Source organism: Pantherophis guttatus, chromosome 3, assembly GCF_059756535.1.
Source record: "Pantherophis guttatus breed Tessera chromosome 3, ASM5975653v1, whole genome shotgun sequence".
Taxonomy (NCBI): Eukaryota; Metazoa; Chordata; class Lepidosauria; order Squamata; family Colubridae; genus Pantherophis; species Pantherophis guttatus.
The window spans coordinates 153,785,215-153,813,129 of record NC_142065.1 but is presented as its reverse complement, the minus strand read 5'-3'; the positions used below and the strand labels follow the sequence as shown (position 1 = coordinate 153,813,129).

General features: G+C 37.1%; 1 protein-coding gene across 4 annotated transcripts in view; it reads left to right on the top strand.

The window, feature by feature from the left end:
- The window catches only part of NFATC1 (nuclear factor of activated T cells 1), a 141,725-nt gene that overhangs the window by 66,468 nt on the left and 47,342 nt on the right, over positions 1 to 27,915 (top strand). For all 4 annotated transcript variants that reach the window (XM_034429323.3, XM_087890375.1, XM_034429322.3 and 1 more), the window contains exons 4-8: positions 2,949 to 3,151; positions 7,273 to 7,445; positions 7,777 to 7,917; positions 25,420 to 25,475; positions 27,242 to 27,374. In XM_034429323.3, coding sequence (XP_034285214.2) covers positions 2,949 to 3,151; positions 7,273 to 7,445; positions 7,777 to 7,917; positions 25,420 to 25,475; positions 27,242 to 27,374 — 706 coding nt within the window. The remainder of the gene's footprint in view (positions 1 to 2,948; positions 3,152 to 7,272; positions 7,446 to 7,776; positions 7,918 to 25,419; positions 25,476 to 27,241; positions 27,375 to 27,915) is intronic.

Below are 27,915 nucleotides of genomic sequence, written 5' to 3'. Positions count from 1 at the left end.
CGCAACCTCCCTAATTAGAAAAACACTCCATGCAACAGTGTTTGGACACTGATACAAAAGATTTTTAAATTACCCCCTTTTTAAAGAAAGATAACATTGATTTGCTATATTTCTATACCTGCGACTTGGATAATTATGCAGCAAGTAAGCTTATTGAAGTTGTACAGTTAATACTCTGGTTGTACCTTTAACTAGAAAAATATCTGTCCTTATATCTGTGGGTTACTGCAAGAGATTAGAATTTCAATTTATACAGATGTAAATTTTGCATAAACATAAAATACTTGGGTTAATTTTTTTTTGAAAAATAACCCAGTTTGTTGACTGTATAGTTGCAATATCAGTAGACTCAAAAGTTGAAACTTCCATTAAGTCTCTAGGAAATTATTGTTATTTTAAGAGGGATTCCACACTTAATACCCATTATATATTTTATACAGAGATGTTAGTAAGAAGATCTCTCTACCAAGTTAAGGCCCCTCAGCTTGGCAAATTGAGATCACATTATGGTTATAGTGGGCTTTTATTTTAGTATCTATATCCTTTTGAATAGAACCTTTTATGAATATTCTCCTGTTGGGGAGGGGAGACTAAATGTTGTTGCACTTCTGAAATTATAGAAACTTTTAAAATCTAGGTATACTAAACAGGAATCTTTGTTTCCAGTCTTGAAAGCTGCCAGACAGATTTGGTAATGAATAGATCAGCGGTTACATTTTGATATAGAATCAATGAGAAATTGATGCTGTGGAATATCTCATATTTGAAATTAGCAGGGAAAGATGTATTCTTGGAAGCTTGATGCAAACAAGAAAACAAGAGTTTAAAGCACTTGATTTCTGTTGGTTCCTTTAAAGACCTTGAGAGAATGAATTCTCAACGTGACTCTCTATAATGTTAACTTGGCAACATATACAACTGAAACATGTTGTGGCCTGAATTCTTTAGCAACATCCAAAGTTCCCATAGAAGCAAATATCTCAGGATTGAAATGTGGAGTTCTTGGTGCTCTCTGAGCTTGGTTGTTTGCTTGCAGATGTTTCATTACACAATCAGATAATATCAGCAGTTCAAGGCATCTGCAGTATTAGGATCCTTAAGAGAATCACAACAATTCAATTTTAGAAAAAAAATTTAAACGAACATGTAATACTCAAGTTACAACTTTAATGGAGCCTGTGCATCAAGGTTGTAATTAGTGAGAGTCATAAAACAGATCGGTCACGTGACCGACATTATTTTACAATCTTTTTTACGGCAATCGTTAAACCAATGGAAGTAAATGCCAGTTTTTGGCAAAACGATGTAAAATGCAGAATGCTACAAATGGTCATAAATGTGGCCCAGTTGTTGAGCACCTTAATAATGAATAAGAGTAAATTCCTGGAGCTGAAGTTCATTCTTCTAGAAGATACCAATGTTATAGTCAGCAGCCAAACTGATGAGGATTCAGAAAATGGTTTTATATACAACTGTCTATAAACTTCTTCAGAATTAGGGAGGAGACCTACCTACCAGTTCACAGAAAGGCAGTAAAAATAAAATAGAAAGATGAGGAAGATTCTTCTCAAATGTATTGTACTGGTTGTAGATAGCAAATAGTTCAGTTGCCAGAATTATTTGTAACCCCATCCCTTTCTACTTAATAAGTCTTGGTAAAGAGACACTGAAAATCATGTTTGTAATAAGAATTACTTTTTATTTTAGGCAGAAAGGAAGTAGGAAGTAACCCCCTGGTTGGGGAATGCTGCTTCAGAGAGTAAAAGCTCATCCATCCTTTTTCCTATTAAGCCCAGATAATAAAGAGACAGAACCAACAGCCCCAGAGACAGAACCAAACACAATGCAAGCTTGTCTGTTGATTGACTCCAGTTCTGTGTTTTAAGCCAGTGAGATGTCATTATACAGAAGTGCTGGGATCGTAACTCCTAAACTTAGATCCTCCTTATAGAAACCAGAGGAGTTTCAGTCCAAGGACTTCTGGAAAGCACCTGGTTGGGGAAGGCATCTCTAAGCTGCTGTCCTAGTCATTCCTGGGAAGAGATCCCATTGAATTAAGTAGGCGTAGTCACATGTTTGGCATTACCAGGCCCAGCAGAAATGTTGTTATATTGTTTTGGTTTTCTGCGTTGTCAGTGTTCGGTTGCATTCTGGCTCTCCAAACCAATGGAAGATGAGCTGTCGGTACATAGGAAAGACTAGGGCTTTTTTGTCCCCTAAATCAGAGGTCTCCAACCTTGGCAACTTTAAGACTTGTAGTCTTCAACTCCCAGAGTTGATGACATTTCTAGCAATTTAAAGCAGCATTGTTTAAAACTTCAATGAAACGATCTAAGTCATGTAAAATAATGAGACATTCCCTAAGTGCACCTCTCTACAAGTAGTCGTCGACTTATGACCACAAATTCCATTGTTAAGCAAGATAGATGTTAAGTGCCCCATTTTGCAACCTTTCTTGTAACAGTTGTTAAGGGATCACTACAGCTGTTAAGTTAGTAACATCGTTGTTAAGGGAATCTGGCTTTCCCATTGACTTTGCTTGTCAGAAGTTCGCAAAAAAGTGATCACATGACCCCAGGATACTACAGCCGTCATAAATATGAGCCAGTTGCTAAATGTCTGAATCTTGATCACGTGACCATAGGGATGCTGCGATCCTTGTAAGTGTGAAAAACGGCCCTAAGTCACTTTTTTCAGTGTCGTCGTAACTTTGAATGGTCATTAAACAAATGGTTGCAAGTCAAGGACTGCCTGTATTGATCCAATATTGTATTACAAAAAACCCCCGAGAAAATGAATGTACCCTATTGTGTATAGGTGGGGAGATATTAACACTTAGCCCTGTCACTGGTTTTCTCCTTCAATTAGACTGCCTTTTGTATTAATAAATTCTTAGTTGTAGATGTATCTATGGTGCTCAGCAGGAACTCTTTATATTCTCTTTCCAGCTACATGGTTACTTAGAAAGTGAACCACTCACACTACAGCTCTTCATTGGGACTGCAGATGACCGCCTGCTGCGGCCCCATGCCTTCTACCAGGTTCATCGGATCACAGGGAAGACTGTTTCCACAACCAGCCACGAAACCATACTTTCCAACACCAAAGTCTTGGAAATTCCACTTTTACCTGAAAACAACATGAAAGCAATGTAAGGCCTACCTTCTTTTTAATGTCCCGTCTTATACTTTTATTAAATTTTACATGTAAAAGACAACAAAAACTAACAGTCAAAAGAAAAGGTGTAAAAAAGTAAGAACAGAAGATGTGCAATAAGGTATGAAGAGAAAGAAAGGAGAACAAAAATATAAATAAAGAATGACTTCCAACTTCCAAGAATACAAGGCACACTTCAATTCAGCTCTTAGTTTAAGACTGTGATACGATGTCCATTTTCCTCAAAAAAAGGAAAGAGGGGAAAAAATATTTTAAAAATGTATCAATCTTCAAATGCATATGTCAAAATTTGATTTTTCTCATCTCCTGCAAAAAGTCCACAAAGGACTTCCAATTATAGATCAATTTCTTCAGTGTTTTATATCTTACAAGATCCATTAATATAGCCATCATTGCCGGTTCTGTCATCTTTATTACCGATTCCTCTATTGTAAATAGTGTAGGATCTTTCCAATACTGAGCATATAAAAGTTTTGCTGCAGTTGTCATATATAACAATATGATTTTTCCAATGTTTTATCCATAAGCCCTCACAATTTTTTGGTCTGAGTTGTACATTAATTTTCAAGATTTTTTGAATTACAGTACTAATTTTACTCCAGTATTGCTTAGCTCTTTTGCAAATCTACCAAAGATTGTAGAAGATTCCTATTTGAGTGTTACACCTACAGTAACTATTCCTTTATACATTTTAGCCAATTTATCCTGTGATAAGTACCATCTACACATCATTTTGTAACAGTTGTAACATAATGTAAATTCAGTCCCTTCATCCACATGTTTTCCCATTGATCAATTGAGAAACCTCCTTTTTTATGTCAAAGCATTTGATAGGGTTCTGTCTGTCTTGTTTTTTAATTAAATTAATAATTATATATATATATTCCTAGCTGCAGAATTTTGTCCAAAATCTTTTTACTGTTTTTTTAGTGTTGAATAAAATGTGTGAATATTTTATTCAACACTAGCAAACACTGGTTGTTGTTCCCTCCCTCCTTCCCTCCCCCCTCTCTCATACACACACACACACACACACACACACACACACACACACACACACACACACACTTCCTTGCCATTTAAAATCAGTATATCAGTTACAGAGCTGTAAATATCTCCTACCTCAGCTCCTGTTTTAGGTTCTTAACCTGATACCACCTTATTCCCGCGGTCTATTCTGCAGGAAACAAGTTTGCTAGCATTCTCACAAAGAAAAGAGAGACTGAATGTTATGTGTCTCTTGTTAAAGGAAAAATTAACCAAAGGTTGGGTTTTTTTGAAGCTGCAACTAAATGAGACACACAAATATTAGGGGAAATATATACAAAATCTTGTCTCATGGAATGTTTAACCTTCAGACAGTGTTAAGAATGAAAAACTCATCTATTTAATTTGTAAAGAGTGATCGTTCTGCCCAAGAGAAATGTGTGCAAGTAGAGCCAAAATGAAAGTAAATATGAGTATTTCAAATAAATAATTGTATAGGTTATGATAATTTTCCTAGCCCCAAATTATCTCACTTGAAAAAAGGCAATGTGGCAGATAAGTTATACAATCAAGACCTCACTCTTTTTCTCTGTTGCCATTGTGCCCTCGGGTATTGTTAAAAATTGGTTTGTGTGTATTTAGTGTATATTTTAAATAACATCTGCAAATGTTTTGTAATATTAAATGGCACATGGAGCTGGAGGGCAGGGAGCTGGAATAATAGCAAGGCACATTGTCACAGAAAGTGATCAAGAAAAAAAACTCTTAGGTACTTATAAAGTGGTACCACATGGAAGCTGTAATCAGAAACATATTTATCCAGCAATCAGACCCAATAAAATGGAAAAACTTGGTTTTGAAAATTGACATACAATTTTTAAAATGAATAAAGCAAGCAAATAACTCTGAATCAATATGCCTAAGATTGCATTTTAGGAGTGGCAAGAATATGGCTAAAGTTGAGCAAACCATCAACATTCTTACAAAGCAAAATGTGTAAGATAGCATTTAGATACTGTATGCACTGTCTAAACAAGATAATACATATTAAGAGAAATTGTTTTTCCTTGTAGCTTGGCTGCAGGATCAGCTTCTTAATCATAATTATTATGTATCGTTATCAAAATCTCACTCCCTGAAACTCTTAGGACTCACTGGGCAGTAACCGGTTTAGCCTAGTGTCCATTTAATGATATATAAATAGCACTGCAGTTTGCTGAAATGTCAACATTAATGAAGTGTGTGATCCAAACAACTTGGATCAATAAAGCTGTGTTAACAGATATATTTATACTGGTTCCGTAAGGTTGTCTTTGTCTCAGGAATTGCAGTTATAAGCCTTCAAAGCCTTGAAAGAAAGATTAATTATGAGCTACAGTATCTTCATATTAGCCCGTTTCTCATCCTCTTATCTGAAAGGTGGCTCAGTGTCTAAGACACTGAGCTTGTCGATCAGAAAGGTTGGCAGTTTGGCGGTTCAAATCCCTAGTACAGGTCTCCTGCATGAGCTGTACTAGATGTCCTCCAAGGTCCCTTCCAACTCTGTTACTCTGTTACTGTTACTGAAAGTGGTAATATCCTAAATCTGGAACAGCAAGCACCTAAGACATGAAATGGTCTTAACATTGTGGTAACAACTCCATAGTGCAAATTAGTATTTTCTGTTACATTTGCAGTTTAGAATAAACATTGCTAGAAAAGGAATTGCCAGAGAAGATGGCTATGCTTGAAATGGGCAGCTATAAAAGGAAATGAAGCCACCAGAAACCATGGTGGCTAGATACCACCAAGGCCAACATGGGCAAGAGCAAAACACAACTGAAAGAAGTTGTACAATATCAGAAAATGTGGAGAACGGGCCCATAGAATTACTAAGAATCTGACACAATTGAATGGATAGCATCATCATCATCATAAGCATTGCATTATAGCTCCATGATGCATTTGGCACCAAAGTTCTTGCTAGCTCACTTATAGGATCTCAGACTGTGCAACATCCTGACTTCATTAGCAGTCTTGATTCACCATTAGGAGTGATGATGTTTGGCTGTCTTTCAAATCCAACTGACTTGTTTGCTACCGCAGCAACTCATCAAATACAGCATTTCCCCCCTTTTCTTTTTTCCTGAAAACCAAGACAGAGACAGCTCTGACCATTCTTGATATTTTATAGCAGAAGACTTGTGCCAAATTCTAGTTAAAACTGCTTGTGGGACTGGCTTTATTCCACCAAACCGAATGGCAAGGAGTCAATTTGTATAAATGTAGCATATGGTCAGCTGTCGTCTGTATTATTGAAATCTAGTTGCTCTTTTCTTGTCTGGCAGGCATATAACAGTCCTGAAATATTTTTATTAGGGAAGATTCACCTATAGAAATTCTATGTAATAAAATTGCTAAAAGTACAGGCCCTTGAGTGAAAAATATACATAACAGACATGACGTAAAGTCTTCAAGGAGTTTCTGGGCAAATACATAATCTACCCAAGCTATGTAATCATTACCTCCCTTCTTTCCTAATTCGAGGCAAACCAGAATTTTCTCTTTCATTGGTACCAGCAAAGAATCATTTGTATTAGTCTTATAAGGCAGGCAGGCAGGCAGGCAGACAGGCAGGAAGGAAGGAGAACCTTGATTTATCAGTATGTCTGAATCAGCCTCGAATCCCAGACACTGAAAGGAAAGTAAGGCTATTATAATTATACAAACCTGGTTTGCTGCTTCTGAATTCTGAGTTGGAACCAGTTAGCCATTTGTGTTTGCCTACTATTTCAAGTTTATGAAATGCTTCATGGGCTGAGAGTCGCAAACATGATTTCAGGCACAACTCGGGTTTGTATCTCTTCTATATTTTCAATATGGCGAATGTAACATGATTTTCAAAATCCAAGCCTAAAACTGGTGATCCAGTGGTTTAATAAATTAATAAGGAACTGAAAAGACACTTTTTGGTATGTTTAGTTCTGTGAATAAATAATTTAGGAATTCCTTGTGCCCTTTAGTTATTTTTTCTCTTAAGCTAGCTAAGACACACCAATTGTTTAGATGTCATTCTGGACACATGCAACATTTTAAATGGATTGTTTGCTGCTGTTGTTTTCTGAATAGCATTGACTGTGCTGGAATACTGAAACTTAGAAATTCAGACATTGAACTAAGAAAAGGAGAAACTGACATTGGGAGGAAAAATACACGAGTTCGACTGGTCTTCCGTATTCATATCCCTCAACCTAATGGGAGAACCCTTTCTTTGCAAGCGTCTTCCAACCCTATTGAATGTTGTAAGTATCTTTTCTTTCTTAGTGTGTTTGTGTTTGGAGTTAAAATCGAAGTTGTTCCGTCGCTCTGAATTTCAGAAAAAGAAGCACTTTGTATTCAAAACATTGAATTTCTCTTGGGAATAATTGATGGCAAAAATAAACACACTGCACTGTTCTTCCAAAGAGATCTTGAAATTGGACTAAGGCACAAGTAACTCAGCAACTGTCTCCTCAAACGAAATGCTGCTAAAAATTTACAAATGTTGTTTGCCCAAGTAGAATATTTAAAAACCTTAAATCCCGGTATGTGTATATTCACATTTTGTTTGTGTTTTTTTTAAATCTCCATCAGCCCAAAGGTCTGCCCAGGAACTGCCTCTGGTTGAAAAGCAGAGCTTTGATAGCTACCATGTGATGGGTGGAAAGAAAATAATTCTGAGCGGACACAACTTTCTTCAAGATTCTAAAGTGATATTTGTGGAGAAGGCTCCAGGTATTTAAAACACTACCAATGTTTATGCTTAAATTGCCAGTGTAAATATACAGCTGCAATGTTGCACTTTTTAAATCACACTCGCCTATATTATTATCTAGGTCAACTATGTTATATGCTTTCACAGGGGGTGGAATCCAGCAGGTTCTGACAGGTTCTGGAGAACCGGTAGCGGAAATTTTGAGTAGTTTGGTGAACCAGCAAATGCCACCTCTGGCTGGCCCCAGTGTGGGATGGGAATGGAGATTTTTGCAATATCCTTCCCCCAGGAGTGGGGAAGGAATGGGGATTTTGCCGTATCCTTCCCCTGCCACACCCACCAAGCCACACCACTCCCACCAAGCCCCGCCCAAGAACCGGTAGTAAAAAAATTTGGATTTCACCACTGTGTTTTCATGAGTGACATTATCAGACAGATCCCGAATGTGTGCACTTGGAACTAAATTTCATTGTGTTTCTGTTTTCTGAAATGCATAAAAGAAAAATAATTTCTTAATACAATTATTCTGGAGGAACCTGGATATGTTTGTAGCTTGAATACAATGGTAAAAGGAAGATTTCAATAAATCTAACTGACAAATTTGTCTCAGCTTCACAATTCATGATTTCCAGACATACTTTTGCTGGATAGAAATAGCTATACACACACAGAGAGAGAAAAAAGCTAGTAGAAAAAAGTAGATAAACAGTATTTGTCTTTTCCATTTTGCCCAGCTTTCCAAAAAATTTAGTGAATCTCATTAAGATACAGGTTCTGTTTGCAGAGTATAAGGAGAAGGAGATTGCTAAAAATGGCTTGGGGCGAACAACTATTTTAAGTTTAGCAATATAATGTTTAGCAATTAGTAACTGTTCATTTCTGAATGCTGAGATTTTTGGTGCCAGATTTGTATCCATTTAATCTCTTGTAGAGATAATAGTCTTTGGGCCTACTTAAACAGCAAACTATATTGTTGGCAGGTGATGGCAAAACTACTAAGTGTCTGATTTTTTTAGGGACTGTAATATTATGTGAATACAGGTGAAATTCAGTTATCATCACAGTGACTTTCCTGCAGTGACCTCTACATACTGATGATGTTAGATGAAGTTTAGCACGATCAGTATAATTTCACACATCTCTCTTGATACCCAGCAGGCTCCTGATTCACCTATTACTTTGATTAAAATATTATTTTAATTTAATAGAATGGAAAGCTGGGATATGGAATAAACAATCTAGCTTCCAACCATCTTCATTTTTCAGGAATTTCTTGGGAGTCCCAAAGATTCTCCTGGAAAATGAGCATGGTCAGCTGTAGCCAAATGCATTGTTGGAAGGGTGTTTATCTGTCCCATTCCCAAAAAAAGAGCAAAAGTAGCAAGGGTAAGTTAACGGGTGCTTTTCAGCTAGTTCTGGCCCTAGCAAATGTTTGTGAATTGGCACTGCATCAGCCATCTTGTGACAGAACCTACAGCATGGTCTCCAAAATCTAAATCTATCATCCCACCTCAAATTGGGGATCCTTGGTCTGGGGTTATGAGACCTAGCCATTAATATGATATCTGTGGGTAAATAGTTGAATTGAAAATCTAATTTGTCTATCTTTTGTGCACATGTAGTTATTGTAAATAAAATACACTTAACGAATAAATTGAAGTCTCTATTGTCAGGTTAAAGTAATTGAAAAACCAAGTACCTCACTTAGCCAGGAATATAAGGAGAGCCAACAGGAGATACAGAAAATTATTCCTGAGAATTAAATTAAAGTTTGTGTGTGTTTTTGTGATAGAGGGAAGGAAGAACTTTGTCAACCATTATAGAAAGCAAAACAGATTTAATAAAAGCACCAGAATACAAAATCACTTATAATCTATCTCTATAAAGATTGTGTTCATTATATTAAAGTTTATGTACTTTCTATGTAATTATACATTCTTTTATGTAATTTAATAAACATGTATTTGGAGAATTCATAACAAACCACCTTCTTATGTAGATTATCTACAAACAAACTCCTGATTAGAAAGAATTTCCATCCTGGGCTCTGTAAATATTTTCATTCAAATTCTCTATTTTAAGTAGAGAATATGGGTTTGTTTCTTGTGCTGCATATCGTTTTGTTTTTTATTCTATTCGTATTTATTTTAATATGGAAAGCTGTAAAACTATTTAAAGAGTTAGCAAAGCCAATTAATGACAGCAAGTAAGAAATTATTTTTCCCTCAACAATAAAAAAGAAAATAAATATTATTATAATTTTAATCAGAATAAAGCTGGAAGGGACCTTGGAGGTCTTCTAGTCCAACCCCAGGCTCAAGCAGGAGACCCTATATTATTTTAGACAAGTGGCTGTCGGCTCTTTTTTTAAAGCCTCCAACGATGAAGCACCTAGAACTTCTGAAGGCAAGCTGTTCCACTGGTTAATTGTCCTCACTGTTAGGAAGTTGGACACTTTGTTATTAACTACTCATTTAAGATGGCTAAGCTACACCAAAAGCTTGGCTAGAAGTGGAGTGCAAAGGCATATATTTCCAGGGACAAGTTACATCAATTTTTGCCTGACTTTTTCTAACCTGAATTTCCTCCTCTTCCTCTTCTTCTGGAAAGCTCTATTTTCATTTGCAAGGATCTGAAAACATCTGCTGCTTTTCAGGATCTTCTTAGTCTGCTATTTTAGAATCAAGCTACTAGAAGAATTGGGAGTTGAGTAAAGATAATGCAGGCAAAGAGGAGCTAAAAAAGGCAGTTAGATAAATGGGGTAGTGGGATTATAAAAAGCCAGGGTCAATGAAGGCAAAAATGAAAGGGGAGGAGCAATTTTTTTAAAGCTATCTTGTTTTGGAAAGAGTTTTCGTGGTGCTGGCACAAATGAGGCATTCTACAGCTGTTTGCTGAATCCCCTGAACTTTAAACTGTCTCCTGAATTGCTCAAACTCTTCACTTCTCCCAGTCCTTCAAAGAGGGCTGTGATAATTAGGACCGTTTCACCCTCAGCATTCATTGAGTTCCAAAGCGATTGCAGTACCACACTGTAGCCTGTGCAGTGCCTTTTGTTGAGTAAGGCAGTCTTGTCTACTCTCAGTATCATTTGGAGATGCAGGTTGACCGAGGCAGACCCATGCTTTCTTATATTATTTTTTCAAGTAACAGATAATGAATAAAGTTAACCCAAGAGGGCATTTTCAGTTGTGAAGTCAACAGAGAGAGTTATGTGGAAAAGAAGAGCAGAAAGGGGCAGGCTAACATGTGACTAGACATTTCCAGATTCTTCTGGAAAATCTATTTAATCGGGGAGTGTAACAGGTTGATAAGAGGAAAAGCATCGGAGCAATGTTTTGATAGAACAAATTATATTTATTTCTTTGATTGATGGTTAAAGCTACCCGCCAATTTTTCAACAATACCAAGAACACAGTAGTCTGAAATAGTAATGTATGGCAGTAATCTTTATCTTGTTTGGACTACAACAATTCCCATAATCCCACCCAGCATAGCTATAGGGGATAGGGTTCTCGTAGTATAGCTTCATCAAAACTTTAAAGGTTTCTTTATTAAAAATATTTGATCCAGATCATGATTAAAAAATTCCTACAGAATATTTCCATCAAATAGTAAATATAATGGCCTAGTATATAATCTGATAGGTAACCATATTATATTATAGTTTAAACTGCAATAATTGGTTTCACCTTTTCAAGTAAACCCAAACCAAACAAACAAAATTGTGGTTTCTGTTGTATAATCTAAATAATGAACCAATTATAGTATGTATAACAATGTTATTCTACATTTCAATATTTCTATTAAAAGTAAGCCAAAGTTCTTTAATTGGACAGATTGTTATACATAGGAAATAATACAGTTTAATACATCATTTTTAAATCTTTACATGTTTGACAAAGAGGCTGGGCTTTTCTTTCTTTTGTGAGTTTAGTGATGGCATTGCTAAAGACTTCTTTTTAAAGTTATTATTTGGTGTACATTTGGTTTGCTAAATTAGTATTAGTGTTTAAGTTGTAGTTATTGTTAATATGATTTCTAAAAGTGATACTAATTGGTTATGCAGACCACCCTGGTTATTTGTAATTGACTGAACATTATTTTGTGCTGAAGTCTTGAACTATGCCTGCCGTTATGGGCTATCTTTCAGCTGCTGTGATCTCCTGAGAAATGGCATTATTCTTGCATAGAAAGAGAAAAGGGAAGGGTTGGCCTGCCTTAACAATGACTCATATGAAAGGGAATCCCTGAAGAACGATCAAGTCCGTTCTTGAACTTGAAGTCAACAGCAGAAACGTGCTTTCAGTTTAACTCCTTGAATACAGTTTTTTGGCAAAGAAGTTTAAGATCCAGGAACGTTAACATTACCTATGGTGTTCTGGTCTCTTACTTGAAATGGGATGACTAGGCAATAGTATTTGTTCCTTATTTTTTTTTTTTAGCTAAAATGGGTATCAGAATAAAGGGGTGCAAAGGGGCTCATCTCAAATCAAATTAATTTCTAAGTGACCGTGGTTGAGGAAGATTGCTATCCTGCAAGAGACGCAGCTTTTCTTCAGAAGCATGCTGTCATTTCCTGAGATATGCTATAGTGTTGTTGAAAGAATTATGGTGTTGATATTTATTGCTTGTGCATGGAGCTATTTTTCCAGTGATGAAATTCAATATTAAATATGCATTCAAGAACTTGATCGCCCACTTGTAAAGAGAGCAAAAGAGAAAGTGTCTGTTCGGTTCTAAAGGTTCAGCTTTCTTAAAATGTTATTTTATTTCCAGCAATGATTTCAGCAGTTAATTTGATTTCCATGGATTTTTTATTTGGTGCTATTGTTCAGTTTACCTCACTGTTTTAATTTAAAGTAGATTTGTGTGACTTTCAGAAGAAATAATGAGTGATTTGTGAGGGAAAGCTTCTTGTAATATTAATCTAATTAATATTAGATTAATTAATCTAATCTTGTGTCTGTAATCTTTAGTTGGCAAAAATGGAATGTATAGAGCAACAATTATTGAATGAAGATAACTCAAATGGGCTAACTTACAGAACACTGGAATTCATGACTCCTGTGGGAATGACATTTGGGGAAATTGTAACCGCTTCAGTGCCACATGTCTTCCAACTACATTTCCCAGAAACCCATAGATTGCGTGGCACAAGGGAGAGGACCATATTTCCTGCCCACTTTCCCCTGGCCACACACCCAGTCAGTTGATAGGAAGATCCAATAGGCAAGCAGCAAGTGGCTGCTTTGGAACCAGGGCTGTGGAGTCGGGAGATAAATGTTCCGACTCCGACTCCAACTCCTCAGTTTTTTTGTACTTCCGACTCCGACTCCAGGTACCCAAAATTTCCTCCGACTCCGACTCCTCGACTCCGACTCCGACTCCACAGAACTGTTTGGAACTGAGGCTGAAATTTGAAATCTCTTAATTGTTGTGGGTGGAAAGGGAAAGACAGGTGAGTGGCTTGGAGGCCTGCTGGTGAGGTAGGGCTGGCTGAGGTGTGACCAGCAAGCACAGGTGAACCCTCTTCCTCCCTAGAGGGTGAAGGCCCTTGAAGACATGCCAAAATAGGGAGCAGGAGTGCAGTTTCCTTTCTTCCCCCTCTCCCCAGCAAAGCTGCATGGGTCAGTCAAGGTGGAGGAGGTGTTATTTCCAACACATCCTGCCAACTTTCCACAAGCACAGTCAATGGGGAAACTGGCAGAAAGTTGGAAGTTACTCCCTCTGCTTTTCTGCCTGCCCTTGATCATTTTCTGCTTAAGGATCACTGAAAAGGATGAAATGATGGGTTATGGGTAGTCTAGCCTAGCATTTACTAAAGACGATCTTGCAGCATAAGTTCATGCAATGGAAAGTACTTACTTTCTAGTCTCTTGACAATGTTCATGCCCTTCTCGAAAACTATTCTGGTTTTTCTGATTTTTTTTAAAGTGGGGGGCCTAGAATTGGACATAGTACTCATATCGGAATTTGTCCAAAGCAGAATGAACTAGATCTATTGCTTCTTTTGAATTGAAAATGATTCTTCTCGTTGATCCAACCTAAAATTGCATTTGCCTTTTTTGCAGCTGTGTCATGCTGCTGACTCATAGGGCGTTTTCAATGAAATACTATTACAAAATATTTTTCATACATGTTATTACCAAGCCAGGTATCCTCCATCCCATACTTGCACGCCTGATTTTTTGTTTCCTAAGGGAATAACTTTGTAGTTTGTTAAATTGCATCATATTACTTTCAGACCATTTCTTTAGCAAGATCATTTTGAATTTTATTATTGATTCCTAAATTATTAAGTTTCCTACCCTAATTTGGGTCATCTGCAGATTTTATAAGCATTTCATCCACTGACAAAATTTTGAAGAATAGAGGGCACAGTATTTAATCATGTGGCATGCTCTCAATCGCTCTCTTCAGTTTGAAGCACTATTGATGAGCACGCTTTGAGTGCAGTTTTCGAGCCAGCTGTGTGTATTCATTTAATTGTCATGCCATTCAGCCCACACTTAATTAGTTTGCTAATCAGAATATCATGGAGTACTGTTTAAAATGCTTTGCTGAAATCAAGATATATTATGTCTATAGCATTCCCACAATGGGATTACTCAATCAATAATTAATTATTAGATTAGTCTGGCAAGAGTTGTTCTTGACAAATCCATGGAGATTAATTACCACATAATTTTCAAAATACATACAGATCAATCTGTTTATGATTGATTGTAGACTCATCACAGATATCAGTGCCAGGTTGGCTGGTTTGTAGTTCTCCAGCTCCTCTTTTTTCCTTTTTTGAAGGCATCTCTTTTTGAAAATAGTACTGTATTAGCATTTATTGAACTTAGTCATTTTCTTGCAGACGTTTCATTACCAGGCTAAGTAACATCACCAAATATATCAAATATATTTACAGTTTGAAGCAATTTGATGGTATGACTGTGTTAATTCTCTTTCAATATGTCCCCAATGAATTTTTGCTCTTTATTTAAAGTACTTTCTTTAGCCTGAATGACTTCTGGAATAGTTTATACAGAATAATAACAAGACACTTTATCTTCAGATTTACAAACTAGAATGAAACAATATCAAAAGAAAAAAGATGTCAAGTATTATTTATGTATTTATTATTATGCCCTCTGTCATACAAATGGCTATTCGCCAGCCACAAGGAAGTGTTGGGGTTTTTTTGTGTTGCTTTCTTTGCTTCTTCTGTATCAATATTTTACTTATCTGAGATGAATGATAGTAAAAGTTATGATGGACTTCGGCATTCCATAAATCAAATAAATATGTCCCTCCCCACTTTTTAGAATAAGGTGCTAATAGGAACAAGATCATATCCATGGACAAAACTTTTTATTTGCTTTTAACTAGTGTAGTATATTATATTCAACGAGACACAAGTTTTCATAGAAAATTAAGGCAGTAGGTGGTTAGAATAATGCCATTCCTATATTCTGTTTTTAGCACCATTTTCTGTAGCTCTACTAAAGGAAAATAGCATTTTGCTTCTACAGTTTAAATTACATGGGTTAAGGTTTGGAAAAATGATGATGATTTTAAAATGTACTTAAAAATAAAGTAAACCTAGGTCCCTCAGTTAATATAATGGTATTTGGATACAGATTGAGCAACAGTAGAGATTTTTTTCTGTACTGCTGCATTAGAAGGCTGAAAATTTGGCATCTGTTTTGATGAGAGGAGATGTGGAGACCAGTGAGCAGACTTTTGGCTGCGCTCCATTTGGTAAAAGATCTTACGTTCCCAGAGATCTTTCCACTGGTCTTTCCATTGCCAGTAGCAGTCACAGTTTAAGGGGCAATTGGCCCAAAAAGAATCAAGTTTCAGACTGGTAGTGAAGTTGTAGTTCGCATAATAAACCAAGTGGCAGAATAATCCCTTGAATACGTACTTTATATGCATAATGTTGTTTTCTATGTCTGGCTCTCAAACAGAGTCTACCACACCCTTTTCATTTGCTGTTGCTTCAATTTCTGGATTAACTCACTCACTACTGGCCTAAAAGCTTCTGCCAAGAAACTGCCAGAAACTAAGAATTACATACTTCAGAACACATGGAAGAAGAAGAAGAAGAAGAAGAAGAAGAAGAAGAAGAAGAAGAAGAAGAAGAAGAAGAAGAAGAAGAAGAAGAAGAAGAAGAAGAAGGAAGAAGAAGAAGAAGAAGAAGAAGAAGAAGAAGAAGAAGAAGAAGAAGAAGAAGAAGAAGAAGAAGAAGAAGAAGAAGAAGAAGAAGAAGAAGATGGCATTAAGATGAAAGTCATTTGTGTCTTCATCCCAGCATTGCTCGGGGTGAAAAATGGTATCTGGTTTACCAGAAACATATTTTTAACAGGACATTTCATTAGATGATGGAATCATTTCTCTGTAGAATCCATTAACTCCTCTGAAGATTTAGCTAGTAAGAAATTGACCAGATTCTCCTAAATTTGTAGCATGTAAAAAGAATTAAGATAATATGGGATGCTTTCCATACAGATGATATAATACAATCATTACTCACCCTATGGAAGCCTTTCTTAACACAGTGCTTGCTAGTTGAGGATTACGGAGGGAACAGCAAAAGGCATCCGGAAGGCTAAAGGGCAGTGTACTGTGCTTTTCTTAGATATGTTAAGACCAGATATTATTTTAAATAGCTGTATTACTTAATCAGTTTTGGAATGAAAGGATAATTTTTAAAGCAAAAGATAAGTATAATTTGGATTTTAAATGAACCTATTTTAAGACCTGGATGAATATTGGGCAGTGATAAATGATTGTTTCTAAAGAAAAGGAGTATATTTACCAAAAAATAATTGTGAATAAGATTTCAAGCTTCTTTTATTATTAAAAGCTACACTCAAATACCTTGGATTACAGAAGCCTTCCCTACTTTAATTTTTTTTCTCTTTAAATATTATATTTCTGTCTCACTTTTCTCCTCCAGGGAAACTCAACTTTTCCCTGTTATCCTCACAATTATGCCATGAAGTAGGTTAGATTAAGAGTGAATGTCTGCATCAAGTAATTCAGTTGTACATAAACTGAGTTTGATCTTGCAACCAGAGCTTCAGGGTCCACGACCTTTCTTCAACATAACCGCATGAGGATAGTCTAGAACAGCGATGGTGAACCTTTTCGGCACCAAGTGCCAAAAAGGGAGCACTTCGTGCATGCGCACATGCCGATCAGCTGGCCAGCGCACATGCTCACACTGGAAAATGGAAGACCAGCTCTTACTGTTTCCGGCACTGACACAAACACAAAGACCAGCTGATTATCGCATGTGCATGTGCGCCAGAAACCCAGAAGAGGAACAGGCGCCGCCGCGGGTGCCAGACGACATGGCTCCATGTGCCACTTCAGGCACGCGTGCCATAAGTTTGCCATCACGGGTCTAGAAATTGTGAGATTTCAAATAACATGGGAGTTAAGAGAGAAGGCAGACAAACTGTAGTTGCTATTTGTGATAGATGAAGGAAATTTCAACCAGAAAGCCTTAGGTAAAGAATTACCTAAACCTTCCCCAACTTAATCCCATCCAAATTCTTCTGAGAACTCCTACTCTGCATGGCCATTGTTACCCTCTTATATGGTGGTGCTATTTTCTGCTGTTGCTTTCAAACATATTTTATTCAAGGAAGCGGCTGATTTAGCCATTTTTATCTCTTGGGAATTTACTGTATCTCCAAGCACATGTATCACACACACCTGTTGTCATGGCTTTAAGCTTGGTTTCCTGTCATCTCACTTGAGCACTAGCCTTTCCTTTAGGATTTAATCACAAGACTACAGCTCATAAAGAAGTAAGATCTGAGGAGTTAAAAAGAGGCAGCTGCGATTTAGAAGCCAGGTAAGGCCAGAGCCTTGGAAAGAAGCAGCCTGTTTTTAAAAGGCTCACAGGCAGCTTTTCACACATGTACAGCTGTGATCTGTGGTGCTAAAGCAATGCTGGGAAGAATCCAGACATAGTTGTACATGAAAGATTAAGAATGGCTATCACTGCCTGTGGCAAATTTGATGGGGTTGCTAACTGATACTATTGGGATGGAAGAATATGTGTGGCAGCTGCCAATAAAGGTGTGGTTAATGATCATCCCATTACCATGATTGACTTCTTCCTAGCTTCTCATATTGCCAACACTGATTTATAAACTCAAAAATACTGATCTCTGGATAAGTTTTGTTTTTTCTTCACTGTTGACACTAATTAAACAAGCTTTGCATGCAAAGTCTTTGTGGCCTGTGAAGCCTAATAACTTACCCACAATCATTTTAAAATGACTTTGGAACACGTGCTCTATGCGTGAGAATTAGATGTGCAAGAGCAGAATTCAAATCTCAGTTCCAATTAAATAAGAGAAACATTTGTAGGCAAATTAGTTCTTCTATTGGAGGCTGATTAAATGCAACTTGGCTGATGCAATATTTAAAATACATCAGAAACTGGGTTGCTGAATCATATTTAAACAGGATTAAATATAAAAATATAAATGTCTGTAGAAATTCCCAATCGTCCAGGTCACAGTCTTTCCAAAGGTGCTTTTCCAAAAGGCAACTGGCCTTTCCCGTTTTTTTTTCTTTGAAAACACGAGAAGTGAAAAACCAAAGAACTGAAGAAAATTCTTGAATGAGAAGCAAAATGTTTTCAAGGGGGAAAAAAGGCAAGAAAGTCTAGTTGCCTTTTGGGAGAAAAGCATCTTTGGGACATAAAATATAAAGTTTATGTATCAGGACATTCTTGGTAGCATTAGAGTAAAATCACTTAGGTCCAGTGGTGGGATTCTGCCGGTCCTAGGGGGTTCGGCCAAACCCTTTGTTAAATTGCTGGCTCACCCCGCCCTTTGCCCCGCCCCTCCGCACCACTATTTATTGCCAATAAATAGTGGTGGGCGAGGGGCGGGCGAGCCAGCAATTTAACAAACGGTTCGGTGTTTTTTTGTAATTTTATTGGCCCGCGGAGCTTCAGCATAGGCTAATTAGCCCCTTGATTCTATCAGCCTCCCGACTCTCAGCTGATTTGCTCTCAGCTGTTTTGCTCAGGGCTTTGCTGCTTGCTTGCAAAGAGTGCAGATTTTTTTCCTCCTATTTATGCTGAAAAACGAAACTGAAAGTAAAAGCCTGCTTTACTGTTGCTGCAACATTGGAAAATTAGGCAGGCAGATTTCTTTCCTTTTTCCTCACCAAAAAAGGTAGGTGCAAACTACCTTTAGTGGAAAGGTAGTTTTCCCTAAAGAGGTAGTTCCTCTTTAGGGAAAAAGAGGAGAGTTCAAGATTTTAAAACACAAAAGAAAAAAAGCTCTATTTAAATAGGGAATTGTAATAATTGAGATACTATTAATTGTATATTGTGTTGAAAGCAGAAATGGTTAAATTGTGGTTTGGAGGAATATATGGGGGAAATTATTTGGTTTATTATTATTGGTAAATATAATTAATTGATTTGTAAGAAATTGGATTGCATGGAAATAATTGGAATATTCATGTTCATATTGATTAATATACAAAAAAGATAGTTATAAAACTAATTGATTTATATTAAAATGTTGAATTTATATTAAACAACTGTAATATTACATAATTAACCAATGTGAGGATGGATATAAAAATAGATGACAATGAGAAGGGGTATAATATAGAATAGAAGGGAAAAATTGAATTTGATTAAGATTAGAGATGAGGATGAAGGGTAATATTGTTTTTTTAAAAAAAATAGATAAGGAATAAATATGGCAAAAAGGAAATATAGAAATTGTAAATTTAATTGAAATGACTAAACACTGTTTAAATTTGTGAACTGACCAAATACTCTGTTCAAAGAAAATACATTGTATGTTTGTATGTGTGTTTCTAATTACTGCTATTTATTCATATTTATTCTCTTTTATTCTTTAAAGTTTAACAATTCATTCTTTATTTTAATATCTTTATATTTGTTTGGGGTTGCCTTTCTTCCATTTCATCTTTTTTACTGTACAGCAATCTTTCTCCTCAAACCTACCACCTCTCTCTTTTCTTTCCTTCTTACTTTCTCTTCTCCTCCTCTCTTCCTCCCTCTCTTACCCTCACTCTTACTCTAATTTCCCTTCCCTTCCTCCCTTCTCTTCCTTCCCTGTCTCTCCTTCTTTCTTCCATCTCTCTTCTCCTTCCTTCATCCCTCTCTATTGCTGTATCCTTTTGTGCATATGGATTACTCAGAGGGCTGAAAAAGTTATTTTTGACCGGTCCTCGCACTTTTGACCAGTCCTCGCACTTACGACTGTACTCACATTTTATGTTTTGCACCCTATCTTGTCACTGTGGTGAAGACAAGTAGTAGTGAAATGACTGACACAGTTGTTAAGAATGCTGCAACGGGCATAAATGTGAGGAAGGTCATAAGTGCGAGGACCGGTCAAAAATGTGAGGACCAGTCAGAAATGACTTTTTTCAGCCCTCTGAATAGTCCCTATGTGCATATGGACTAGTCAGAAGGCTGAAAAAGTTATTTTTGACCGGTCCTCACACTTTTGACCAGTCCTTGAACTTACGACTGTCCTTACATTTTACGTTTTACGCCCTATCTTGTCACCATGGTGAAGAGAAGTAGTGGTGAAATGACTGACACAGTTGTTAAGAATGTCGCAATGGGCATAAATGTGAGGATGGTCATAAGTGCGAGGACCAGTCAGAAATGACTTTTTTCAGCCCTCTGCGTAGTCCCTATGCACATAGCCACGCCCACCCGGTCACATGACCAGCTAGCCACGCCCACCTGGTCACATGACCATCAAGCCACACCCCCAACTAAGCCACGCCCACAGAACCGGTTGTTAAAAATATTGAATCCCACCACTGCTTCGGTCAGATATACCCAATCTAGGTTTCTTACCGTATATTGGATTATGACTTTCATAAATGCCAGCCAAGTCATGGTAATGATATGGTTATAGTTCAATGCATATCTGAAGGTGGGGACATCAGGTTGATGAAGGTTGGCATATGTACCCCCTTAGTGAATTAAGCAGCTTTGTCTATCTGAACCTAGTCGACTCCTTAGGGAAGATATATCTGCATTGAATCATCATTCCAGCCAAACTAAATACCCAGATAGATTTCAAAAGTGCATTTGATTCTGTAATTCTATTTAAAGTCAAAAGCTACTAACACATTGCATAAAATTCTTGCACTTGCAAGAATTTTCTTTTCTCCAGGGAGCAAGAATTTCCTCCCTGGAGAAAAGAAAACCAGATAGTGCAATTCTGAGGCATTACCTAGCTATCTGGGTTTCAGTTCCAAGCTTGTTTATAGAGAGAGACTTTTCCGAGTTGTGGCTTAGCCTTAAAGCTTAATCATTCATTCAATAAATGATTCAATAATTCAATCTATTTCTAGTTAAATTTCTCCCATGTTACTATTGAGATTTTAATTAATATGAAGAAAAAATACTGAATGGAATACCCCCTAATAGAAATGCTGCCTAGAAATAACCAGGATGATGAGGTTCACAAAACACCTTTTAGTTCTTTTGCTGCTGTGTTAGAACAAGCCTCCAGTGGCTTTTTATGTGGAAATCTTCTCAATGGGTGTGGTGGGGAAGCCGTTTCTGTGACTCAGTGCAGGGAATTCCCTGATGATTTTAGATTTTTTATTTATTTTTTTTACTTCTGCCGAGTTTCCTTTTTAACTCTGCAGAGAATGGTGGATACAGAGTGAATTACAAAGACCTATTCAGAGCTGAGACATTCCATTCTGGAACTTTGCTTTTATTTTTAGCCATTCAAAACCAGCCTACGAAGTAATGAAATAGGGGTGCAAAACTCCCTGCCACTATTCTCAGTTCCAAGAATCTTTTTTCCCCCTCTGCGTGAAAAACAGCCCATATCGCTGAATGACGACTGAGTCACTTCTGTCCTACAGGAATATTTTTATCTGCATCCTAATGAGAAAAATTGTGTTGGTGTTTGGTTTTTCTGGGAAACAGTTCCTATTAGATGTGAGGACACACGCACACGAGCCAGAACTCTTCTCGGCAACACAGGGAAGTGCATGTTTGAAGGAGTTAATTATGGCTTTTCCTGGTAGGCTGCCAAAATGAAAGCCACTCCAGGATTTGAGAAAAACACCCTCTATTAAGTCCTTTGGATTTGTATGGTGCAAACAAAGCCCACTTAGAAAAAAAAACAACATGGGGACTTCAGCACAGGAAGTGAATGTGAGAAGCCACTCTTAATCTCTCTAATTAATTGTATTTCAGACCCTGTTAAAATGAAGGGAACGCTTCAGTTTATATTTGTGAATTTAACTTGTTCTGGGATTTTCCCCCACCTTGCCTTCAGCTGTATAAACAGGAAGGCTGTGCCTCTGTTTAGTTAGCCTGTTTCCCTTAGGTAAGAGAAGAAGCTAATGAACAGCTTCAGAAGTGTCAGGACTGGATCTGTATTCCCTGGATGGACATAACCTTAGGACTGAATCTCCTGTGCAGAATCTGGCATTAATTTGAGCAGTTAAGACACAAACAATAGGCAAGGAACCCCCCCTTTTTTAAAAGATAACTTATTTTGCTAACATGAGTGTGTTTAGAAATAAGTTGTGCATTTGCCATTTCAACTTCTCTAAACCCCAATTTTAAATTAATACAAAGAAACCTAAAATTACCATGCGTCAGATTTTGAAGGATTAAAGCTTTTACTCCAACCATACGGAAAATAAAATAAACAGAACTCACAAAAATCGGGATTTTTTTTCTCTCTCTCTTCCCCCCAACCTGCTTGCAGGGGTTTGGGGGTTTTTTTGTTTTTTTGTTGGTTTTTTTTCTTTTTGTTTTTGAGGGGATGAAATAGGTGATGATGAGAGATGAGAGATTTGCTACTTTTTGCCTTATTGGCATTTTCTACATTTATAATAAGCAACATTTGGAAGAAACCCTTCAGTAAGTTCAGTTCAAACAGGGAATGCCTGAAATGTGTCTGTTTCAACTTTATGTTATGTCTGTAATTTGAATTATTTGCATTTTGGAAAGGTATAAATTGCTCTGGTGTACTTTCATTGGATTTTAGCCAGGCAGGGAGTTGCCTTCAGCTGTGAGTCAGCCAGGCTGATGCAGATGTGGCAGCTTTACAATGGAAACTTTTGTGGCGTATCACTCCTCACTTTTCTAGCACAGTCTGACGAGAGACGGCATCTTGCATACTTGGATAGGAAAACTGGCAAATACTGTACTGACATAAAACTTCTTTTCCCCAGGATAAGAAAGTCTTTTTAGCATTTTGAGACTCCTAAAAATTATTTCATCCATTCCTGTGTCTTTTCTTAAAAATAGACAGGTTGATCCATATACACTTACAAAACATGTTTACTGTAGAGTTGTTGGTGTAATGATCTAGGATTTCTCTCTTGGAGTGGATCCCAGTCTGTGGGTGTAGAGATTTCCCTTTTGGTTCACCAGACGTAATATGAGGAATTGTCTGATTTTCCTTTCCTTTCCTTTCCTTTCCTTTCCTTTCCTTTCCTTTCCTTTCCTTTCCTTTCCTTTCCTCTCCTCTCCTCTCCTCTCCTCTCCTCTCCTCTCCTCTCTCTTAACTTTTGCAGTTAAAGGTCCTCAATTAGGAGTGGGAGATAGTGAGTTCTAATCCTCCTTAGGCATGAAAACAGTTGGATGATTTCTGGCCAGCCATTGTCTCCTAGTCTGAGAAAGTACTGGCAAACCACCTCAGAAATGTTGCCAAGAAACTGCATGGAACTGTCCATATAGGCACCAACTGACTCAAAGCACCATAACTGATTTACTCTGCTTTTGTAAATGAAATTTATTTTTATTAAGTAATTTATTTCCCCCCCTCCTTTTCTGTAATAGAGAAAGTCTGGAAATTCTCAGAGGAATTTCGTAATACAGCAGCAGTAACGCTTGCTTCTTTCAGATTGCCAAACACACTCAGTATCATCCCTGCTTTTGGACTTTTAAAAAAACTTGTTATTCTTAAAATGTACTTTCCTGAACACCCAAAAACGCTTTACCTGCTTGAAAACTAGAAAATAGGACAGAGCAATTCCTCTTTTCAGAACAGATTAAATATACCAAATCTTAAACATTCTGTTGCTCATTTATAAAAGTGTCAGAAAGACAAATGGATATCAATTCAGATTATTCTACCTAGAGCATTTTCATTCAGCCTTACTGATGGGGCCTTGGGCCAGAAAGTATTTTTCCCATTTTTAATCATCATAATAACCTAGAGAAATCAATAAAGATGTGCAATCATGATCCTATAATCTTTATGGCTGGGTAGGCATTTGACCTGGCTTCCTCTAGCTTGAATCCACAATGTAGTTATCACAATATAATGTGGGAAAAAAGAATTAAGAATTAAGTCTTGAGCCAGAAAAGGGCATGGCTGGAATATATTTTTGCTCAGCATTATTTATTTTATTTTATTTATTTATTAGTTCGATTTATATGCCGCCCTTCTCTGGAGACTCAGGGCGGCTTGCAATGCATTAAGCAATAGCCTTCATACTTTTGTACATACCTGCTTAGTAGGGCTTTCGGCCCCCCCAAGCAGTGTTCTATTTTATACAAAGTCAGCTTATTGCCCCCACAATCCGGGTCCTCAGTTAGACCCAGTTAGCCTTTTCAAGGCATTCTATTAATATCAAAAGCCTGAGAACACATTAGACTTTTCACTGGTCAAGTCTCTTTAGCACAATTGGCCACCACCAAACTTTGATATTTCATCAACATTAGCCCCAGAAGCTATGATGATAACATATCTTTCACGTGGAACTTCTGACATTACAGAATCAGTTGAGGGTTCATGTACGCCAACACAGACACTTCATGTTACCTACTCAATAATCTGACTCTTATTCTCTTTATATATTGGGGGTCTCCAAAATTGGCAACTTTTAAGACCTGTGGACTTGAATTCCCAGAATTCCTCAGACAGCCATGTTGGCTGGGGAATTCTGGGCGTTGAAGTCCACCAGTTTTACAGTTGCCAAGTTTGGAGACCCCTGCTCTACATCCTGTAAAAACTTTCTTTTAGACAGAATATAAACTACAGTTGCAATTGAACGCTCATATGAATAGGAATAGATAAAATCAAACAAACCACTACATTATGTTATATTTTATAAAATACACATTTTTTAAAAAAAATTAAAAGCTAGTGGATGATAATTATGATAATTGCAGAGAGATTACCTATCACAAGTGGGAAGAGATCCTACTTCTTTTGATAGAATGTTTTCATAAATTAGGCAACTCTGCCAAATTAGATAAAAACAAAGAGCATTGGGGACTGAACCAGGTCTTTGGCTTTGGAAGCAGGATCAGCGGATAAATCCTTCCCTTCCCTGCCTCAAACTTCTTTAATAGATAGAAGTGTTTATTTCTTTATTCACTACAAAACTGAGCTCATCTTGAATATCATGTCTGCATAATAAAGATATCTTAAAAGGGAAGCCCTCCCTCCTATTTGTGTGATTTATAAAGCACTAAGCACATTAATTTGGATCTTTCATGTCCTTATCTTTAGATGGTCATCATGTGTGGGAAATGGAAGCCAAAACTGACAAAGAGTTGTGTAAGCCAGTAAGTGCCTCTTTTGCCTTTTGAAAAATACTGTGCTGTTTCTCTGGACGTATTTATCTGCACATTTTCTTCACTTTATCTTATTATCATATTAATTACATGTAAATCATACATAAATGTCAAGATGAAGTTAAAAATACCTATTTGAGTTCAAGCAACTCTTATTTAAATAATGTTTTTAATCATATGTCTTTGGCTCATTTAATTATATTTTTTCTCACAATAAAGCTAAATGTAAGGTATAACTGTAAAAGGAATGGTAATCGATTATTCATTCATTTATGAAACCTAGATGTCTCCCTAATCTGTTCTGATTCTCAGTGACTTACAAATTCAATGATTAAGGTACAATAATAAAAAAGAAAGAAAACTCAGGAAAAAAATAACAGTCATGTTTAAAAATAAAACATACATATGGGATCTATCACCCAACCTAACCTGGTTCTGAAAACAGAGCTAAGTTTTAACTAGGGCCAGAGCAAAGATCATTGTGAATAGGACAATCGTGGCTGGAATAGTTAATTTGGATGGCTTAAAAAGGATAGTAGATAGATGTATGGAGGATAGCCTATCAAACCACTAACTTCTAGAATGGATGGAGCTGGCATGCCTTCAAATATTAGGTGAAGGTTTTCTTGTATCCACTATGAAAATCTAAATACTAAGCTAAGAGCTCCTCCATACCATTCTGTTGATGTGCTTCTATTCTTGAGAAGGGATTTTTAAAATAATAATAATAATACCGCTCTCACAGCCTACTATTTCCCACATCTCTGCAGTCAGGCTGGTACTGATCCTGCCTTCTGGACCTGCAGTGGGAAGAGGCAGGGGAGTCAGAGTGGAGAAACCAGCATGCCTGGCATTCTCTGGGCAGTTAAAATAAGTGGGTTGACATTAAACTCGCCTCCATTCCTTTTAAAACGATTACATGCAAGAAAGTACTAGAACTGCCACCACCAGAGTAGCCAGATGTATCGAGGTTCTGGCGTGTCAAAATAGATGACATGATTCAGGGGAGAAGAGGGGTGGGTGAAAGAAGGACCCCAAAGGTATCTAGTTCTGGAGCATCAAGCAAAACTGAGAGCAGCACCATTTCAGCTTTTGAGGAGCAGCGCAGGAGTTGCAACTGCAACCCTGGAGCTATATTCCCAAGAGCCCTGCCTACAATAGGTCTCATAATTGCTGTTGGGTTTGGAGGAAGCCTTTAAGATCCTTTCTGTGTTCACCTTCTTTACTTTTCTGCACAAATTCTATGAGGATTGTCAAGCTCATAGAAGTCTTACATTTGGTCTTCTACAAGGCCTATACTGTATTCTGAAAAAAAAGCATCAGAAAAAGGAAAGGAGATAGTTACAGAAGAGCTGCAAAGTGCACCCTGGCAGCCATAGTAAGTAGGGCCATGGAATTCCAGCTCTTACTCAATATTGGATCCAATATTGAGTAGGAGCTCAACAGGTTTCTAACCCAATTTAATGTCTGCAAAGGGGTCTTTGTTTTTCCCATGGAAGATCTTTCCTGTTGGATTATTTGATCCAACTTTAGCCTGTCTCAGCAAGTCAGCTGCATGATAGGAGTTTTCTTAGGAGGATAGGTCCTCAAGAAATGTTGATGATAATGATTAGTGGGCTAATCTTACGTTCCAATGTTCTTAAGGCAGGTCGTTTACCTTTTTCAGTGCCTGCCAGGGCATTTGTTTGTTTTATTCTTGAGATTGAAATGTTCTTTAACTGTGATTCACCCTTAATATACTTTTATCCTCTTTTTAGACTTTATTGGTTGCTGAGATTCCACCATTCCGCAATCAGAGAATTACAAGTCCTGTCCAAGTCAATTTCTATGTCTGCAATGGAAAGAGAAAGAGAAGCCAGTACCAACTATTCACCTATCTTCCTGCTAATGGTAACAATTTATTTCTAATTTTAAGTGGCATGAAATAAATAAATTTTAAGTGGCATGAAATAAATTTTTGTGTGCTTTCTTTTAAAATGTGCAACAAAGTTTAAAATCGAAGATAAAAACCAAACATTCAGTGGCATAATCGAATCAAGAAAAGTGTCTTTCTGTACAAATTGTGGAATAGCCTTGGAAAATGTTTCCACCCCATCTTTGCAATAGATATTTGAAAAAACTTCATAAAAGTTCTATCTCCTTGCAGATACATATATGATACATCCAACATTTGTTAGTCTCATTAAATAAGATTCTGATAATACTCCAATGCAGTACTGTAGGCTAGTTCACTGCTCACTCCAGGAGTTCGATTCTGAGTGGCTCAAGATTGACTCAGCCTTCCGTCTTTCTGAGATTGGTAAAAATGAGGACCCAGATTGTTGGGTGCAATATGCTGACTCTGTAAACCGCTTAGAGAGGGCTGTATATAAGTCTAAGTGCTATTGCTATTGCTATTCTGTGACTAGTAACCTTGGTGGTTGGGACTTTG